The sequence below is a fragment of the Zeus faber genome (assembly GCF_960531495.2).
Source record: "Zeus faber genome assembly, chromosome: 6".
NCBI classification, from domain to species: domain Eukaryota; kingdom Metazoa; phylum Chordata; class Actinopteri; order Zeiformes; family Zeidae; genus Zeus; species Zeus faber.
This window is the reverse complement of record NC_137201.1, coordinates 10,065,794-10,088,052: the sequence shown is the minus strand read 5'-3', so window position 1 is coordinate 10,088,052 and position 22,259 is coordinate 10,065,794. Positions and strand designations below refer to the sequence as shown.

General features: G+C 41.4%; 1 protein-coding gene across 1 annotated transcript in view; it reads left to right on the top strand.

The window, feature by feature from the left end:
* The window catches only part of cpne2 (copine II), a gene marked incomplete at both ends in the record, with an annotated part of 70,357 nt that overhangs the window by 27,938 nt on the left and 20,160 nt on the right, over positions 1-22,259 (top strand). Inside the window, 8 exons of the mRNA XM_080002776.1 lie at positions 7,631-7,810; positions 8,772-8,846; positions 9,262-9,333; positions 10,824-10,907; positions 11,029-11,118; positions 11,874-11,972; positions 13,355-13,441; positions 14,834-14,893. Coding sequence (XP_079858902.1) covers positions 7,631-7,810; positions 8,772-8,846; positions 9,262-9,333; positions 10,824-10,907; positions 11,029-11,118; positions 11,874-11,972; positions 13,355-13,441; positions 14,834-14,893 — 747 coding nt within the window. The remainder of the gene's footprint in view (positions 1-7,630; positions 7,811-8,771; positions 8,847-9,261; positions 9,334-10,823; positions 10,908-11,028; positions 11,119-11,873; positions 11,973-13,354; positions 13,442-14,833; positions 14,894-22,259) is intronic.

Genomic DNA, 22,259 nt, shown 5'->3' with positions numbered 1-22,259 from the left:
TTTTTTCCTGGTAAAATTTATTTAAAAAATGTAGAAATTATAAACTTGCTCAAAATGTCCATTTATAATGCTCATACAAAATGTAGTCTTGTAGGCCCGTCTCCCCCGCACCGTCGGGGAGGTGGAGCGCACTCGCTCCTCGACGGTGCGGGTGAGATGGGCCAGGGGTGTGCCCCGGCAACCATACCTCAGTCGACCCACGCTGGTCACTTTCATTGCGCCACTGGAGTTTGTTTCACTCTGTGATTCGCACATGCGACCTGATCTGCCATCTGGTACCTGCACCAAAGGCAGGAGGCAGACCCCCATGCCAGAGACGCTCTGGGGGAGCTGTGGACTGGTAACCTAGGTGTACGTTATATTTCCGTTTTTAACATAGACTGTTATTTAGACGTGACCGATAAGGTCACAATTTGTCCGGTAAAATGTATTAATTATAAATTGTCAAATAATGAAGTAAACCAATGACAAAGTGATCGCTGTGAACAAAATGCTCAGGCTTCCATTCGCTCTGAACGCTCAGTTTTCAAAGGTTTTTTCCACTATGCACGAGCTGATGTCAGCTCATCACAGATTTCCTTATACGACTGCTACATCCGATCGGCTGTGCGTTTCTCCAGAGGAAACCAATTAAAATAGTGTTTTTTATTTGAGATGTATTTATTTATTTTCGACGTTTACATGAAACAAAACATCCCCGCGTGTGAGAGTGCGTCGCACTACAATTGTCAATGTCTCCCACAAGCCTGGAGCGGGGCAACGACATTCGTAACAAACTTTTAAATGAGGCCTTGTAGATCTAATATGAGTGAGGATTCAGCAACTGGGTTGCTTATTTCTCATATTTGTTCAGAAACAGATTTTGGTGGATTGATAGAGTGAAATCAGTGAAAGTTATGGGGTAAATACACAATGGATTTAGAGGTATGTTAGAATGGCTGTAATGCATTATCTGAGTAGAATACTCAGCAAAAAACTTCAAAAACATGTTTTGGGGTTCGCAGAGATCTAACTAACTTGTGTAAAAAGGAGCATATTAGTTGCACTTTGAAGTATGACCAGAAGCCTATTAAATGTCATAAATATATTTACACTTCTGAGGACAACTGACACGCACCAGGGTAAGTTCTACAAATAAAAACCTAATAATATCACTGTCAGAATTTATACACATACTGGTAGCATTAACCATATGCAATTACACAATACAAGGAACAGAGAGCCAAAGCACACTTGTCCATTAAACTTCAAAGAAGAGCCGACTAGCCTGGATCCCGTGTACTGATGCCTGCCTATATATATATATTATTATGATCTTGATTATGATAACATAGTCTACTGCAAAGGGGAGATTAAAAACAATGCTTGCACTGTTGTCGAACCCCCTCCCAGATTTGCGTCAGTCAGCACACTTCGGATCATGTGGCATTTAAGCATACATTAAATTATTTATGTATATTTAAAGGAACGGTAGATTATTTTATACATTTTTGAAAAACTAAAACTGGCGGTTATGACTTTTTATTTGCGTGTGTCGATTGTCCGATTATGAAATAACTGGCCTATCCCTGATATACTGTACATACATACTGTATGTCTCACCTATCTTACCTCGAGCAGAATGCCATCCTCCCGTCCTTCATGGTGGCAAACAGGATTATGACACAGTCATAAAGCTGTCAGCTGGATGGGAGTTCATGCAAGAAGGAAGAATGCGAGAATCAGTTAATGTGGGACACCCTCTTCTCTTGGCCTCAAGGAGGTGTCCCCTCTTGTGTGGTCCGTTATGGGTTTTCGAAACAAACCGCCACAGAATGATTGACTCATTTGAACACGGCATTTCATTATCGAAATGGGGCAGTTCATTACTGAAAGACGCGGGGGGGACCTGTGCCTTTATCCAGGATGTCCTTTTAGGACATAAATGCTCTTAACTGATAATGAATAGCTTTGCATTCACTGATGCAGAGAAGATTTTATTCCCAGCCTTGTCACCAGCGTCACCCTTCCTCATTTGAGGAACGCGAAAAACTAAATTGCTCTGGCTCAAGAAGAAAGAAATGCATCTCAATCTGCATGGTTGTAGCACAAGCCAGAACTGGATAAACAAGCGCCTTCCACACATGCTCTACTATTTGTTAAATAAGGAGAATTGCAAGAAATAACTAGTAAACGAATGCTCGGTGGAAGTGATGCTACTTATGATTGACAAGGTCTCACCTCAAAAAGAGAACACACAAAAACTTATTACAACCTTAAATCAGTCATGAAAGAGTCTTATGGGAGGACTTTACGAAACATTAGTGACGATAAGACAACTGCTTAAATGGGGTTTTCTGGCATCAAAAACTCTCTTCTCTTTTCCACAACACAAGTAGCTGTCGGGTCTCTGCGTCACTATCTAAGATGAGTTGAAGAAGAAGCTGTCATACTGTTCACCGCGTGCAATACTGACCTACCTCATTACGTCAGACGTTTCCTTCCTAGGATTCACACACAGAGCTGAGGAGAGAGAAACCCAGCGTAGTGCAGCTCAATGGGTTAAGCATAACGCTGACCCTGTCAGGACGGTGTCCAGATCAAATGTATAAAAACATTTTTTTAAAGGGCATCTGTAGAAGGTTCTTGGGATGAAAGTGTACATCAAAAAGTGCAACAAAACTACTTGTCCACTCAATATTTAAATTTTTTTCTCTCGTTTACTCAAACTAACCAAAAGAAAATAACTAAGTGAAATTATGTTTTTTTGTAAATGCAAATATTCATTGAATAAACATTCAAAAAAAGAATGTGACGAAAAAAATAAAAAAATGTGATGAAAGAAAAGGTTAGAAGAGGCTAAAGAAGGGTCGTTTTAGAGCAGCTTAGTCATATTCTAACTCCTTATGTGGATCAACTTTCTCTGTACTGTATACCGTTTTGTGAGTCAGACAGCAACGCAGACTTAAGTCTTTAAAGACCAGAGTCTGAAGTCATAGGTGGGTCAAGTGGAGATAAAATTCTCCAAAAAAGTAGGCTGAGGGAATGGAAAACTACCGGCTATTTTATGAGTCATGATGATTTAAAACTTGAAGGCGCGGAGATAAGCGGACTAAAATGCGTTATGTGTTTGATTAGGGGTTCCAATACCTCCCTATTTCATCTCTGACACTTCAGGAGTATTTGAATTTGGGTCCAGACTTAAATTAAATTATGCAGCTCTACAAACCTCTCTCTGGAATCACCCTCATGGACAATCCAATAGGCTAAGAGTAGTTGGTGAAATATCTTTCTTAATCTTCTATTTGAACAGAATATTTGAGTCAAATCCACGATCACAGATTTGGAATGGCTATCTTAATGGCCATTCCATTCCATCGTTATATTAAAACAAATTTATGGTCCAAATCAATTTCTCATCGCCACGAGCGCTGCAGTGAGTCAGGCTGAGAGGTAGCGAGGCCTGACACCTTAGTCACCGGACCGCCAGGCTAAGAGAACACGAAGCGATTGACCAGACTCTCACAACCCTCTCACATTCGCCCACGCACTTTGATGTGTCTCCGTGTGATCCAGTTGGTTTGTGCACCATTTATGCCTTTCTATTTGCAATGACTCCATGTGGTCATTACAACACCACACTAGGTGTCAGAGGGCCATCAAAGCGTCCTTGGATTGTGGGCCTGTGACACCTGTGACGCTTTTACCTGTGCTGTCAGCATGCTGGGCATACAACACAGAGTATTTGTATGCCATTGCGTCAAGGACAGAGTTAGCCTGAAAGTGGAGTTCAACCTTTCAACCTACAATTTTTCATACTTTATTCATTCTTTAGTCATCAAGAACTGCTGCAATAACTCTGTCCTGTGGACGACCTGTAGAATGACAAGAGCACAGCTTTTTGTGCCACCAATCCACCTCTTTGGAGGACTATTTTACCATGTTTTGGTCTTTAAACAACTAATCACTACTCCAAGAGGGGGAGTACCACCATGGCTGAGATAAATAAACATAGAACCAAAGAACCAAACAACATGTACACGGAAAAACATCAACATAGAAACGTCTCATGACAACATGTATAGATAAAACAGAGTTAATTAAGTCCAGGAAAACTGCAACAGCAACTGGTCACGTGGCCTCTTCCTGTCATAGTTATGGCAGTAAATGACAGAGGAAAGGAGAGGAAGGCAACCAGGAGGGTGTTGGGGAAGTGTTCAAAGCGGGTGCTGGCGGTGTGTGTGTGCCTGTGATGAGACCGCTTGTATGTGTGTTCGTGTGCATGCGTGCTTGTGTGTGTGATGTGTGTGCTTGTGAGGTGTCCACCGGTGAGTGTAGGGTTGGTTCTGGTGTATAAGGTCGGTATTATATTCTAGTGCCTCCAAGTAGCGGAAAAGGCCATCCCTGAGTCCACATGGACGTCAGCCCCCCACCCGCCAACGCCCGCGGGCCGCCAGATATGTGGGCCCTCCACCACCCCCGGCACCTGGGGCACCTGCTGCAGAGAAGCCACGCAGCGGGAGCAAAGTTTGACAGCGCCCCAACCCACCCCACCCCAACCCACACCACCCCAACCCACACCCACGACAGCAAGCAGCCTCCTAGGGGCCCCGGATGGCACCCGGCGGCAATCTCTGGGCCTCGTCGGGTCGCAGCATGCTAGAAACCACCCGGCACCAGGTGCAAGCTGCCAGGACTCTGACCCAGCTGGCAGGGGGGCCCCCTCGGTCGCAACCCAGCCAACCACACCGCCAATCACTTGCACCCCTCCTACCCTTCCTACCCTGATCTGGGGGAGTGTTGCATGGAGTAAGATTTATGTGCGAATGTATGTGTTCTCAGCTAATAAAAGTGGAAGTAAAATTGCCGGACGGAGTTTTTTGTAGTTTGGTGCTTGTGTTTACAATCCTTATGTTTAAATCTCTACTATTGCTACTGCTGATAACTGAAAATGATCTTTTTGTGAATCGTGTGGTCAAGTTGTAGAATATTACAAACAGCTAGAAAATGTTTAGCTTAAAAGATCTTACACTTTGGCTAAGGATGTAAAGACTGCCTAATAAGTGTTAAATTCCATCATTTTAAGATCCATGTGCAGAACCTCAGATGATTAAGTTATAATTTATCAATCCTTTGTCCATAGTTGTAAGAACCGAGCAACCACTACCGTACAGTGTTTCTGGAGATGTTAAGCTTTCACGGTTAATCTTCTAGACATCCTTTTGAAGAACTCTCACTTCGGCAACCTTCAGACTTCAGGGCTTATTGGTCCATTCTGATCCACCATCTTTTGTGTGTGTGTGTGTGTGTGTGTGTGTGTGTGTGTGTGTGTGTGTGTGTGTGTGTGTGTGTGTGTGTGTGTGTGTGTGTGTGCGTGCGTGCGTGCGTGCGTGCGTGCGTGCGTGTTAAATCTAATTAATTCTTGAATTAATGCACTTTGGACGCTCGGGATGGAAGCTAATGAGCATGCCGTCCCAACTTGAATTCCTCGGCGTCATCATAAAACACACAAACCCAAAGCAGATCTTCCAGTGTTTGCCTAGCGGTTGTATTAAAAAGATCAGCTTGATTGAACTTTGACCGAGCTTACCAATTCAAAGCTTAGCCAATGAGCTTGACCAGCCGTGACACCAGTGAGAGACGAAGACGCAGAGGAAAATCCAAATTTTTGTCCCTTAATTTTGGAGAGCCATACGACACATTTGACTCATTCAATTTCTACTGTGTCAGCAATTACCACGGTTATATCCCCGGCCTTGTACTACCACATCGCGTCCTTCAGCTGTGACATATTGATTAGATAACTTGTCATGACTCAGCAGTGTGCCAGTGCCGAAAACGCTGGTCATGATTGCCACAGAAATCTGTTGACATTTCATCAGTTGATGAGTATGACGTGCAGCACGGCTGGGCGGTATGGCCTACAGTAAAACAAGTCATACTGTGTGGGATACTCCCCATTGTTTGCTTCTGTATTTAAATCGTCAAATTAACTCCACCCCAGTCTTGCTCACGCCCAAGGGAGTCGCCGCGTTCCTCTCATCTTCGTATGCTCTCCGCGTTGAGGTCAGCTGGAAAGAGCTAAGCCTCCGTGTGAGGCCTCCGCATCACAAAATATTCTGTAGTTTTCTTTTTGTTTTTATAATTTAAGCTCAAAACTAGTTGCATCCACCTTGACTTTGTCGCGGTGATTACAACAACAGATGCCGCTAAACTTTGGCACCAGAGCAGCAGGCAGTGGGTTGTTTTGCCGTGTTCAGTATAGTAGATTTAAAAAATTATTAATTGAATACATTAAAGGTGCTGCTCAGTACGCCTTCAAATGTGGACATCCCACTCTTGTTTCTCCTCCTTGCTGACTGAAAGAACAAGCCCACAAAACTGGGAAACCTGTGCAATCAGGGTTTGGTCAGAAGTCAAAGATGCTGTACAGAGCCCTGTCCTGTAGAGACTTTGCACTCGAATGTCCAGAGGAAAGGGAAGAGTGGATGAGTCAATTCAGAGAAATATTGATTGTCGCACATAGATGAAAGTGGACTTAAGCCCTTTCAAGAGGGTATTGGTATATTCTCCTTGTTTGTGGAACTAGACCGGTTATGTGATTTTGACTTGGCAGGTCAATAATTACGGGCAGGGTTCCGGGCGGTCTAAAATGTTGTGGATTTACTGGGGTAGGTGTGTTTTTTTCCCCAAGACACGCACTTGTGTTCATCCCCATGAGGTCGACAGATCACACACATCCCTTCTTCCATTTAACAATACCAATACCATACCAAGTGTGTCGGGGAATTGTTGCTGTTGCCAAAAATTGCCAAACCTCTTCCACGGACTTCCATATTATGCAGTTGTTGGGCCTTCGATAAACTGTGTGCATATAAAAACGCCACAATCAAACATCTGGTGCGTAATTATCAAAAACAGCACAGTGCCGCGGTTCAATTTGAATTTAAATGATCAGTGGACCACAGAGTTTGTTCAAACAGCTGATTTTTGGGGCTGGAATAATGACTTTGATAGAATGGGCAGAAATCACAGATCGGGCTCAAAAGAGCAGACTTGGTCTGGAATAGTTATAATTGCAGAACCTTCCCTTGTGAGATTATTGAAAGAGGGCTTGCAAGGACACAGAAACCTGCACCAAATCCCCATCAGTTCCAATCTGTCCAACCAGGGAATGTGACACAAATCTGTGTGTGTGTGTGTGTGCCTGTGTGCGTGCGTGCGCGCATGTGTGTGCATGCGCGCACGCACGCTTATATGGTTTAAATGGACAACACAACTAAATACCCACGAGCATTAATAGGACATTACTGTATCGTCCAGACACATGTAGCGTCCTTATAATCTCATAATTAATCTCCTAATTTTGTCCTCATCATTTAGTGTCCTCATAATCCAAAAGGCCTCAATGCTGTTTTACATTTTAAAAATGTTTTTTATGCATCTCCTGATTTACTCTCATTATAAAAAAAGGTATCATAGTGCTGTTTGTAATCGACATAATCCCAACTAATCTTGTTTTTAAAGGTTTTTCTAGATGACCCGATGAACCACCTGTATCTGTGTGTGTGTGTGTGTGTGTGTGTGTGTGTATGTGTGTGTGTGTGTATGTCTGTGTGTGTGTGTGTGTGTGTGTGTCCTGGTCCTTCAGATTGGGCGCACAGAGACAGCGGTAAACAACCTGAACCCGGTGTTCGGGGTGAAGTTCCAGGTGGACTACCACTTTGAGGAGATCCAGAAGCTCCGCTTTGCCATGTTCGACGAGGACAAGTGTGCGACGCAGCTCTATGAGCACGACTTCCTGGGAGAGTTCGTCTGCACCCTGGGAGTGGTACGTACATAATTAGGCTGTTCCGTAAATAGGACGACGCTGATGACGGTGGTGGTTGAGATGATGAAGGTGATGAGGAAGAGATTTGGAGTGTATTTGGAGAGAAGGACTCTAGCCCTGTAGATAAATTGAGTATGGTGTCTTTACCCAGAAGTAATAAAGATACAAAAGGACTGTAGGGGTATAAACACAAACACCAAAGTTGTCAGAATATAATACAACAGAATAGAATAGAACAGAATAGAAGGGAATAGAACATGATATGATATAATACAATATTAACCAAATAGAAAATAACAGAATAGAACAGAATACAAAATAACAGAAAATAAAGCAATGGAATAGAAGAGAACCAAATAGAATGGAATAGCACGGAACAGAAGTTAATAGATCAGAATAGAATAGAATAGAATAGAAAATTACAGAATATAAAATAATATAATGGAATAGAACTGAATATTATAGAATGGAACATAAACCAAATAGAAAATAACAGAACAGAATAAAATACAACAGACAAGAACATAAGAGAATGGATCAGAAAACAAAATAACAGAATATAACAGAATATAATGGAATAGAACAGAATATTATATAATATAATAGAATAGTATAGAACAGAACAGAACAGAACAGAACCTACTGTAATAGAACACAATAGAATATAACAATGCAGAATTAAATAGAACAGAATAGAGCATTACAGAATAGAATGGAATAGAACAGAACAGAATAGAACAGCGTAGGGTTGCTCCTCTCCATTCAGGGTTTCTAATATGACACCAGAAGCAGTCATGGTTTTAATTCCATCTTGAGCTGTGGATAATTATCGCTACTTGTGTCGCTCTGTGTGTGTGTGTGTGTGTGTGTGTGTGTGTGTGTGTGTGTGTGTGTGTGTGTGTGTGTGTGTGTGTGTGTGTGTGTGTGTGTGTGTGTGTGTGTGTCTGCCCTCGTTTGTTAGATTGTGTCGAATAAGAAACTTCACAGGCCGCTCATCCTGGCCAATGGGAAGCCTGCTGGCAAGGGAACCATCACGGTGAGAAGCGCTATTTTGGAACTGTATGTGTATCACTTCCTTCTCTTGTATGTTCTCTCTCTCTCTCTCTCTCTCTCTCTCGCTCTCTCCCTCACTCTCTCTCTCTCTCTCTATCTCTATCTCACTATTGCCCTTATGCTCATGCACACACTCACACACATACACATACAATCACTTATTCACTCACTAAGTCATTGACTCACTGATTTAGACACACACACATGTTATTGATGGCGGTGTGGTCAATATGGCCGCTGCCATTGTGTTTGCTGATAATGACGGGGAGAGCGATCTCCCTGCAGTCGTCGGTGCTCATATCCTCATCGAAAACAGTCATGCTGTTTGTGTTGTTGATGCTAATGCTTTAAATATTCTTTTAGGCGCTGAAATATGCTTGTGGTAACTTTGCTTTTAGATAACGGCTCTGGAGCTGTCTGACAACAGAATCATCACCCTGACCCTGAGTGGGAGGAAGCTGGATAAGAAGGTAGGCGGCCGCACCCCGGCCTGCCCTCTGGACGGGAAAAACAGGGAGAAACGAAAACACACAGTGTGTATTCACAAACACCATGTACTGTTCTGCCATGGGATCCATGCCATCTAATTGGGTTTCAGTATACAGTCTGATCATATATCGGTATAGTATCTGAAAGTAAAATGAGAATTATATAAAATTATATAGTATTATATCAAGTGATATTAGATTGAATATTTGGGTTGATAGATGGATAGATAGATAGATAGATAGATAGATAGATAGATAGACAGAAAGATAGATAGATAGATAGATAGATAGATAGATAGATAGATAGATAGATAGATAGATAGATAGATAGATAGATAGATGGATAGATGGAACATATATCAATTAATAATTCTCATCTGAAGAGTAAAAGGCCAGGTCAATATATATATATATATATATATATATATATATTTTAGGTGTAGTCTGTCTGACCACAAATCACCAATTTGCAATCGCCCACATCTGCTTCCACCTCCTCACTCCCAGTTCTGCAAACAGTTTCTATCCAGAGCCCCCCAAATCATACTTGAACTAGTGATGAATTTGATCAAACTCTCTCATTTCTGTTGTTGATTCTGTCGCTCTGCTCATCGAACCAGGGCTGCAAATCCTACTGACCAGAACCGCTGTCCTCATTAGCTTCATTCTCACTGAACAAAGTGTGTGTGTGTGTGTGTGTGTGTTTGTGTGTGTGTGTGTGTGTGTGTGTGTGTGTGTGTGTGTGTGTGTGTGTGTGTGTGTGTGTGTGTGTGTGTGTGTGTGTGTGTGTGTGTGACATCAAAGGAGAATGCAGATTAGCTGAACGTGAATGGAAAAATGATAAACAGCAACTATCCAATCAGATTCCATCAATTCTATCAGGGCCGACTTAACTACCTAAAAGTTCCTCAACCAGATTTAGGCCCCGGACGAGTTCCGAAGACCAGAGATTTCTATATCATCTCTATGATCGGGCTTTTAGAAACTATCGGCAGACCACTGTTTCCATCAAAGGTTTTAGAGAAAGCGGCGTCTTTACGAATTGATCTCCTTCATGAATAGGAACAATATCTTTCCAGTCGGGCTCTCGTTCCTCCACAGCACCGACACCGTCCTCGGAACACAAAATTCTCTGCCGATGCTCTGATATTCGCTCAGCTTTTTAATTCCACCTGATCTTCGCCCTGCTTTCGACACGGGCGGATCGCACCGAGCCAAATTCAACTAAAAGTCGTTAGGAGGCCTGTCCTGGTGACCTGTTCGTTTTGGGATTGATTTGAACCGATCTTTCGTGAGCACACTTCACGGCGTGTGAGCGTGAGTGGGCATGAGCGCACGGTCGTTCCTAAGCCTTGATTCATGACGTCGTAAAAGCAACTGGAATCTCATGCTTGCAGATTGAGCGTCGTCTTTTGGGGGAAAAAAAGTCTTCTTTCCAAACCTTCCGACCGTAGCTTCTTCCCTCCCCGCAGGACTTCTTTGGTAAATCTGACCCTTATCTGGAGTTCCACAAACAAGGAGAAGACGGGAAATGGATGCTGGTGCACAGGACGGAGGTGAGTCAACCTCATCTCAGGTTTATTAGTGGGGTGCTGTCGTGTGATGGGCCCCGTCCTAGTCCATACGGTGTCGCGTCGCCTTCATTCAACCTTCGAGTTTCAACGTCTGTGGTTTCAGGTCATAAAGAACACCCTGGACCCAGTGTGGAAGCCCTTCACCGTGCCTCTCATCTCGCTCTGCAATGGAGACGTGGACAGAAATATCAAGGTGAATGGTTCGGACCTGAGATGAAGTGACCTGATTTCGATAACGTGTACCTAGCGTGTACGGGAGATTAAAAGCGGAAAGGAGGACGGGATGGGGGAGGGACATGTTTTCTACAGGTCATGATTTGAATCAATTTGTTCACAATTTGTAATGATTTTGAGTTTAAGGCTTCCTGGGGGTCTTATGTAATGACTGAAACTGCCATTCAGAACATAACTTTGCTTGGTAGTTTGGATTTCACCAGTTTTAAGTTGGTTGGTAATATGCTGATTTCAGTGTTACTCTTCGCCACATGTAAAAAAAATTATGTAATTTTTGAAAAATATATTCTTAAGAGATTGTTTTAGTGTGTAATTTTAAATGTTGTTCTTTTTTACATTCCTTTCATATTTGATATTGATAATATCAAAGAAAACATTTATACACATTTCTCACGGACAACTCTTGGATTTAATTTAAATTGATCTTTATTTAGCGTTATTTGATTCTGGGTGTCTGGGCTCTACTGCTCATCACTCCCAGCAAGGTGTACAGAAAAAATGGGCATACTCAGTGAGCTAGAAAAATATTGGATTAATGAGCTCCACTCCTCCACTGGAGAGAAGAGTAGAACCCAAAAGGTGGAAGCAGGGGAGGTGGAGGGAGCAACACAGCAAGCAAGCAGGCAGCAAAGCGGATAGGGCTGCTTCAATAGGTTGGCCCATAAGGGCGTGGAAGAATATTATGGTGTTGATTCATGTTGTCCATATCAACAGGTTCTGTGTTATGACTACGATAACGACGGGGGCCATGATTTTATTGGCGAGTTCCAGACCACTGTCACCAGGATGAGCGAAGCCCAGAACTCCATAGAGGTAAAAAAATGATTAAAAAGATCTATTTTATCCATAAAACAAGGTCATCTGTTCTTTTTTGTTTTTTTTGCGGTAAAGTGCGTTCAAAAACCTTTTTTATTATATCTTGTCTCTATTAACCCTCCTTAGTGAGTATAAGCAATAGAGGGGGAAACAAAGAACAGCAGAGCAACAGTCAAGAGGTGGATTTAAACTCATGGCGGGCCAAATGCAGCAAGCAAAACTCCCATTTATCTGATTCTGTCTGAAATATAGGACTATAGTCACCTCTTAAAATCAGTGTGATGAAACGTCTAAACATCTAAGCATCTAAACATCTAAACATAACAAAAATAATTATATTTCTGATATGTTAACTATCCATCTGTTACAGATCATCAAGTTGTGAAAAAGGAAATAAAATAAGATTCCACCCCAAGCTGGTCCAGTAAAAATCTATTATCTGAAAAATATTGAATTCAAAATTGTACAAATTAATTGCTTTGAGTTCCATGTATGAACACAGGCTGTTATAAATAAAGGTAAATGTATATAATAAAGATAAATAAAGGTACGTTATTGTTGCCGTTTTTTACTCATTATGACTGGACTGAGAAGGTTCTATGTTTCTCTTCACTTTGTTCAGTTTGGCCCCTGATCTGTTCCCTTTGTAAAGCGGCAGGGACCAGGACCACTGTGCAGTCATTATCTTTATTCTGTGTGTGTGTGTGTGTGTGTGTGTGTGTGTGTGTGTGTGTGTGTGTGTGTGTGTGTGTGTGTGTGTGTGTGTGTGTGTGTGTGTGTGTGTGTGTGCGCATGCATGTGCGCATGCATGTGCTGTGCCTGCGTGTTGGAGCAGCAGCGTGCCTCATTCTCCCACTGAGTTCTGCTCATGTGGAGTAATGATGTAGTGGAAAGCACACAATAACGAGAGGGGGGAAAAAAGAACAAATGCATGATGGAACGATAAAATGGTGAAAGGAGATAAAAGGAGGGGTGGAAGGAGGGATGAGAAATGAGAAGTCGCATTAACGTGTTTAGTACAAGAGGTGGAAGTAACAGAAATGACTTAAAAAATATGATTTGATCATTTTAAATCATAAATAATATATATACTGTATCTATATATATATATAGATACATATATACTGCATATATACTGTGTGTGTATATATATATATGTAAAGAGCTAAATATCAAAAGCTGCACATTTCATTCTTTTTTTTTTTTTTTTTTAGATCAATCCATATTTATATTCAAATAATACCCAGGTTGTACTGCATGTTGCTGTTGACCAGCCTTGTTGTTTTTAAGTTCGAATATTATTGGGTACAATACACCAGAATTCTAGAAAATCTGCAGTTTCACCCAGTCTCATATTTCCAACCCCCCCCCCCCCCCAGGTGGAGTTTGAATGCATCAACCCCAAGAAACAGAAGAAGAAGAAAAATTATAAGAACTCTGGGATTATCATGCTCAGGTCGTGCAAGGTAATGAATGATGGATGGATAGCTCGTACTTTGAAAGGAACATAGAGTATGTCACCTGGAAATGAACACATTTTCTAGTTAGGTTCATACAGTAGATATAAGACCATCAATGAAACATCATAGATCATTGAACCCATCACAGATGGGTTAAAATCCTGACTGAAATGATTTATTGGAGCTGTTCCACTGCAGCTTATGTGAGCATTTTATTAGATGGACAGATAGATAGATAGATAGATAGATAGATAGATAGATAGATAGATAGACAGATAGACAGATAGACAGATAGATTATTCATCCCTGGAGTGAAATTGCAGCGTTACAGCAGCTCACTCAAAGAAATAGATAATTCATCAAAAAATACAAATCGAAAATCTTCTATTAATACAATCATTAAAAAAAAATTCTGTTATATAGTTCTGACTCTTAATTCAATGCTTAACTTGTTATGATATCCTGTTATAGTTATCACATACCTTCTTTTGTTATCATTAATGAAATAATCACCATTATTTAAGTGTAAGTATATACTACAGTATCATATGCACTAAAATTCACTTGTTTACCGGTTTTTATACACACACTCTTAGACCTTGTTTACCTATCTTAATAATAATATCTACCTATTATTTTCTTCATGCTGCAACAAAAGCACCAAATTTCCCACTGGCGTATTAATAAAAGTATTATCTCAAATCAAACGTCGCTCAGAGGAGCACAACAAAGCACCGCCCTAGATCCCCTTGCCTTTATTGTACTGACACGTGCCGCAACAAGAGAACCAGTTTGTTTTCATTCAGATTCTTCTCTACAAACAGAAAACAAACAAGCCACTGAATTGTGCTCCATTAGAGTCTGTGGCAGCGTTTCCGAAAGCCGTAGTGTGTTCCGATCTAAGCTTATTATCACGGCTGCTCTGAGTTCCACAAAAGTCATGTTGAGCTGGAACACTGGGTCTTTGGATGCCTATTGGAGTGATATTAAAGCCATGCACATTTAATGACAAGCATTTTAAATACATTCCTCTTCCTTTTTTTCCATTTACCCTTTGCATGTAGAATATGCAATAATTGCATATGCTACATGGTATTGTCTGATTGGTGAAAAAAAAAACCTCCATCTTTCAAAATGAGAGTGCTCATTGTTCAGTTCTACAATTTAAAACACAAATCCATAGAACTTACTACACATCAGTGATTTAGGAACTGGAACCAGGCAGCTAAATAAATTTAATATCGACACTTTCTTTTTACTATTGACACTTATTTAATGTCCTAAGACTCCTCGTTTTCTCATTTCTTTGCAGCCCTCCATGGTTTCTAGGTCTGTAGGCCTCTTCTGTGATATTCTTCGGTTTGTTGAACCTTGGTAGTTTCTTTGTTGTTTCTGTAGATTACGAGGGACTACACGTTTCTGGACTATATCCTTGGAGGATGCCAGCTTATGTTCACTGTAAGTATGCAAACAACAATCATTATATAATGTACAATATATAATGTACAATAATGTACAATAGTACATTATTTAGTACAATCATTTGACTCTACAATCATTTGTTTGCATCCATATTTAAAGTTGCACTGTGTAGAATTTAAGGAATGGACTTGGCAGAAATGGAAAATATTATTAATAAGTATGTTTTAATAAGTGTATAATCCAATGAAAATAAGAATTGTTGCGTTGGTGTTACCTTAGAATGAGCTTATATACAGTATACAGTACAAAGGGAGTGAGTACGCTTGATGGACACTGCCATGTTGCACCGCCATGTTTCTTGTACAGTAGCCCAGAATGGACAAACCAGACACTGGTTCTAGAGAGGTCCTTTTGCGTTTTCTGTGAGTTTCGCGGCCACCATCTCTTCCACGGAGGCCTCCATGTTGCACCGCCATGAGGAGGGGTATTCAGTTGGTTGCGATCTGGAACCGCACCATTAGATGCCACTAAATTCTACACTCTCAGTCTCAACTTATTTTCAAAGCTGAGTTTACAGAGTTGCTCACACATTGTTGAACTCGGAACGACAGCACAAATGGCGATCTCACGGTTCCTTTGATGCATGCATGCAGATGAAGATAATCCTTCAATATTCAATATCTAATCAATATTCATATTACCAATATGTGTGATGTCAAGTCAGAATGTGAAACCGTTTTGATAAAATAAGGTTATAAATTAACCCAGACTACACCGTCTTCGCATGGGAAGAGAAAAAATCACCCAAAGCACCCAAAAAGAAGAGCTGACGTAACTCCCGTAAAACCGGACGACAACAAATAAACGCCAGAAGCAAGAAATTTCTCTTCTCCGTGAAAACATATAATCTCTGTGTTGTTATGGATTATGAGAAGAGGGCTCTCAATCATATTGTAGAACTGGCAGCCGGCAACGGCGGGCAGCAGATGGCGGGTGCTTCCAGAAAACTGCAATTCCCAAAATGCAAATGGCTGGGAATGGACCCCGGCATTTGCATTCTGGGATTTGCTGTTTTCTGGTGATAGGTTCGAAAGGTGAAAGATCTGAAAGGTGCCACTTTCTTAAAACTATCATTGTTATAAAACAATAAATGCAGGAAATGGGAATGTTGAGAAGTTACAGAATAATAGAAGGATCATGCTACAATACTAATGAAAAATAACGAAAAGTTAAAGTGAACATTGCATTATGTATTTTCCAATATTTGTATAAATGAATGATTCAAATAAATATTAACGAAAAATATCCATAACATACTTAGGGAGAGTATCATATATTGTGTTATTTATATTACGTGTTATTTTTTATACTCTACACAATTTACACACTCTAATTTTATTTTATTTTGGTTTGTTTTTCTTGTTTTAGTGACTCATCTTATCTTGTACTGTTCTATTCATATCATATATAATGGATAAAGTTAAGCATGTCAGTCCTGCAAGTTTGTTCCCTGAGGGTAAGCTAAACAATTGACAATGACAGGTTGTCTACTGCAGTGGTAAGATATTTTTTTTTCAGCTGAGGACTGAGTATGTGGCTAGAATGTGATGTGGGACGTTGAGTGCTTCATATTTACTTTAGACAGACAGACGGACAGACTGACAGACGGATAGACAGCTCCCTTATTAATCCCTGGAGGGAAGCTGCAGATCAGGCAGATTTACATCCACTATTGCTGCAACAGTTCAGTGTTCCTCCTTCCTTCCTCCCCTCGTGCCCCCAGCCGTTGAGCCTTTCCATCTTCCCCTCTCTTTGACTCCGCCATTGCTCTCCAGTTCCACCACTGCTCTGTAATCCTCCGTCAGAAAAATGTGTCTTCCACACAGACTAAGGAGGCAGTTACAATGAGGCCATAATGTCCTCACTTTGCCAAAATATCCTCACTACAAAGGTCCCAACTTCAGACTGGTCCTCACAAACAGGCCCAGAGTGGCTAATCGGAAGAAGGGGGAAGATTCCCGGTGGGCCACTGGTTGATGGGCCGGTGACAAGGCAATGATTACAATTTTGCGCTGCTGCGACTTCTGACCAAGCTCTCTGTGTACATTCTCTCACACACACACACACTGCTGCTGACACGCCCCCGTTGGATAAAAACCAGCGCTGACACTGGATGTTGATAGGGCATGAGAGCAGCCCTCCAGATCCTGAAAGACTGAAAGCTACGGAAGATTATTGCATTCATTAGGGGAACAAAAAAATTCTGACGTTTTTCACGTGATAAACATCACGTTATAATGGGTGTTCGTCCGGAACTCCCAAGGGTGAGCGGCTGATCGCTTCCTCGCAATGAGGTGAGAGTTAGGGATCGTCGGTGCTTTTTGGTCATATGAATGAGAATGGGGCTGAACGATTTGGGAAAATAATTGAATTGCGATATTTAAGACCAATAGTGTGTACAGTTTCATTCCACACTCACTTGTTTCGTTCCATTAGGAGACATCAAATAAATTAAAAAACACACTGTTTTGGCGCAACAATCAGCGGCACTGTGGTGCGCACATCGTCGAAACCATCGGAGACTGAGATAGATCGCTCCCTCTCCGATTTTTCCTTTTTTTCTATAGAAAGCGCCAGCCCTGTACAGCCCCATTGATTAGATTGTGTAACATTAAAAAAAACCACTTTCTTTTTATCGCAGGCTTTGCGATTTGAAAATTGCAATTGAGAATTGATTATTTGAAAAAATATCGTTAATAAGTCTTTACTTCTGAGATCTAATTTACATGTTGCACAGCGTTTTAATTTCAAAATAACAGCTGTTTTTTATTTACATTTTTTTTAAAGTTCAATATCTTTTTTGTTAAAGGAGCACTCAAACTGGGTCTATTTAATTAAAGGATCTAGTCTTTGGCCTTTGGCCTTTTGATTTAAAAATAAAGGTTAACTTTTTAAACTTTTATTTTTAGATCTACAGTAAAAGCTGTGCAACTTAGTTAATGTCCTCATATTACCAAGTCCGAGCGTTATTGAACATGGAAATTTCAATAGAAAAGTATTTTATTGTTTTCAGATTTCTTAATGATTCCTGTCAAACCCATGCACGCTGAAAAAAATTATAGAGGTTGCACAATGGGTGTTCAAGGCTAAAGAGCTCAAACTGTCAATTTTACCGTAACACACTCTGGCCCTGCTCACAAGTATAGTAAAACAAGCACGTACACAGATGCAGGTCTCTTACATTAGCTTTGGTATTGAGAGGCATGTTCCGACGCGTTCCCCCTGCTAAAGCGCGTGGGAAAGATTTCCTTTTTGCCATCTGCGAGCTGCGCTGCTGGATCGCAATCATTTACATACAGAGTGGAAAGATAGACGTGAAATGCAAAACAAAAGACGCACTGGGAAAAGGTGTACTACTACTGCTGAAAAAAAAAAAGAATAAGAGACGGGAAAAGGGGTGGATGTAACAGTAGTGGATGTTTTTGTCGTGTAAAGAAAGAGCGATTGAATCAGCGGTCGAGGAAAACAAATGTGGAGGATTGTTGCAGGAGTAAAAACAGTCTGAGAGAGAGTGGGATGGATAATGGTGAGAAAGACAAAGGGACAGAGAAGGGGGGAGGGGGTCAAAGGGAGAGAGAGGGAGAGAATAGGGGATCTTGAATCGAGAGACTATTTTTGTCTCTTGATGGGAAAGCTCAGCTCGAGTGTCCCTGGTGATCTCACACCTTTGTGTGTAACTGAGCGAGAGAGGAGTGCGTCACAATATTCTGCACACACACACGCACACACGCACATGCACACACACACATGCACATACACACACATATACACACAGGCTTTGTATTACTGAACGGGGCTGTAATGTTCAACAGAGCTAAAACATGATTTTCCTGCTGGCAAAGCACAGCATTCAGAGTAGCTCACTGTCAGTTTAACACACACACACACACACACACACACACATACACACACACACACACACACACACACACACACACACACACACACACACACAAATGTGCACGCAATCCATGCTCACTGTGGATTCAACGAAATTTCCAAACGCTCGCTACCTTCTTTTCTCTCGTTCTCTAATTCTGTTTCTTCCTCTCAGTATCTCCCCTTCTCATTTGCTCTCTCCCTCCTCCAGTCTCTCTGATTCTCTCATCAATCAATGGAATCGTGCCTGTACATGGGTGTCTGTACATCAATGAGGGTAGAAGCGATCACATCCAAGAAAGACTAAAGCCGCGTCAACACATTAATGATGGAACACAGGGTTCCGAAGAACCACAAAATGTTGGAGCCGCAGTTTCATGGTTCGCTAGAATATTTTTCTGTTGCATCAACTGCATGTTTTCAAATTCCAAGTTCCAAGTTCCTCGTAGAAAATCTCACATGGGTGTCACAGGGGGGAGTCCGGGCCCTCGGAACCACCCTGGCCCTTCCCTAGTGGTCAAAGTGATGGAAGTCATGGCGTCCGGTCTCCTAAGCAACTCTTATCATGAAACTGGCAGATGATGACGGCCAACTTGGCCGAGGGACCAAACTTTAAAAGTCTGCTCCAAACGGTCTTCTAACCTATCTTTGAGAGCTTAACAAAGTCCTCCTGGGGACTCTGCTGTCCCTCTGAGAACTTCTTAAAACATTGATGTTTTCTTCCTTCTTCACAAAGTGACTGGCAGCAGTACGCAAAATACATTTGCTAGTACTTGGCTGGAAACCCAAAAAGAAAGAGCTCTGGGAGTTGTGGTGTTGCGGTAGATAGAAGTAGAACCCTTAATTGGGACTGGGCGATATATCGACAGAATATCAATGTTGTCATGTCAGACGATAAATCTGGGATTTTGGTTATCAGGATATTGTTAAGTCAAAGTCAAAGTGAACTTTATTGTCATTCAGACCATACAACAAAGAGTGCACAGCAGAACAAAATTGTGTTTCTCCAGGCTCAATGTGCAAATATAGACATAAAATGCAAATACACGTTGCACAACAACAAATAGACATAATAGACAGCATAGACAGACAGCACAATACATATACAGTAAAGACATTTCACAGTGCTTGGATTATTGCAAAGTAATGTAAAGTTGACACTGGTAAATATAAATAAAGTGCTCGTGTGATGAAAGTCTTGATTTGTTGCACAACAGTAGCAGCATTAAAGGGAATGGAGTAGCCCGTGGGAAAAAACTCTGAGTGAATCTGGCAGTCTGGCCGCGCAGACTGCAGTGGCATTTAAATGTTGTTTTTGAGGCTATATTACAGTAAAGTAATGCAATTTTTTTCATGGACTTTTCCAGCTGTTCTAATCAATACCATGAGCCAACTGGCTATTATAATATATCAGAAATATTATATCTCCCAGCCCTAGCCTTTTTCTTTTTTTTTTTTTTTCTTTTTTTTTTTAGCAAATCTGTGTCCCATTATATCCAGTTTCAGCCATTTAATTTATTGTGCCTTGGTACTCTAACCTCACTCCAGAAGACATTTTACTCTTATGGCAGCAGGTAGGAGCCAAATCCTTAAAATACACTTGCACACATGTGTGCACACATGAGATGCTGCTCTTTGTGGAGCCTATTGTTTTTGCCTCATCGCTGTCTCACATTATGCTTTAGAGCAAATAGAACATTTGTGTTGCCATAGTTACATCTTGTGCTGTTGAGGGTGTCTGTGCAGCCAAATAAATGGGGGAGAGAGAGAGAGAGAGAGAGAGAATATTGAAAAGAGAGGTGTGGAGAGTATTGCAATTAGAAATCTTCCGGTTGGCGTCACTGAATCTAGAGAAGCTTTATTTAGTGATTTTTTTTTTTTTTTTTTTTTTTTGCATCTTTATTTTGCCAGGTTAGTCTCTATTGAAATTGGAGGCAGATGATCCACTGTGGCGACCCCTAACGGGAGCAGCCGAAAGAAGAAGACTCTATTGAAATTCAGAATATCTCTTTTACAAGAGAAACGTGGCAAAGATGAAAAAATGTGATGAAAACAACATTTACACCTTCAAACAGGGAAAAGATCATACAGAGGAAGTGTAAACCTTCGGAGGTAAAACAATTTGATTTATAGAACCCAACACAGTGCTCCACATGAACCAATACAATGGAAGCCTTCTGCTCGGCATTGAATCAGAATCTATGCAAAATCGTGCCTGAATTAATAGTCGAGGGGTATTACGACATCAATCAGCCTGAATCAAATGCTTCCCCCCCCCCCAGCACTACCTGGGAGCAAGGTGTGTAAAAGCTCTCAAACCCAATGGAGTCCTCGTCAAAAAACGTAGTTTCAGAATTGGCATCTCACTTATTTTCAGTGTGATTTCCAATGACATTATACAGTAAGTGCTCTGTCCCTGGAATACCTGCGTGGAGGGTGGGGTTGAAGAAATGTCATGGCATTTGACTATCATGCTTGTGCAATTCTATTGGCTTTTTGACTTGCTATTGAAAAAAACGTCTGTTTTCATCATTTCCACAGAAGTTGTCAAATCTTGACAATTCTCCCTCGTATCACGGGTAGCTTCGTATAAGACCTCAAAACATCAGCTTCTACGTAGATACAGATGTGTCTGAGATTCAGATGTGTCTGTATTTCACGGGAACATGCTCGAGGCCTCAGAGTGCGTTGTGCACTTCGGTATCAAATAAGCACTCTCTACATTTTAGCCGACGCTCTGTCTCTCGGATGAGTGGAAGTCAATAATGGGAAAGCAGCTGAAGTGCCTGTTAGCAGGGCAGCGACTGTACTGCCCGGCTGCTGCGGTGAACCGTCACATTTGGAACTAGTCAAAGGCTGTTCCCAGCTTCCACAGCGCTAGACTGTGTGTGTGTGTGTGTGTGTGTGTGTGTGTGTGTGTGTGTGTGTGTGTGTGTGTGTGTGTGTGTGTGTGTGTGTGTGTGTGTGTGTGTGTGTGTGTGCGCGTGTGAGAAAGAGATGGGTGTCAACAGTCATCAGTGGCAATCCATAAGATTGTCTGTGTTGGGTGGATTCCACTACGTCCCAGAATTCTTTGTTCACGTTCATCCATATTGCCAGTTTGCTGAGCATACTGTATGTGGCTATGCTAGATGACTTTAAGTTCTTACGCATTGTAAGAGCTGTCTTACAATTGTTGCAATTTTGCCAGGAAAGGCGGACCCCGCCACCAGCAATGGAAACAGCATATACTGTACAGGAGCACATCCATAGTTCAAATACCCTAAATAGCTGTTTCTTTTTTTTCTTTTTTTTAACCTGTTCTGTCAGCAGGCTGGGCATACAACACAGAGTATTTGTATTCCGTTGCATCCAAGAGTCTGCAACTGGAGTTCAAATTCTCAACTTGCAAAGCCACTCTTTATTCTTTTTCATCAAGAACTGCTTGAAAGAACTGTTTTTTGGACGACCTGTGGGATAACAA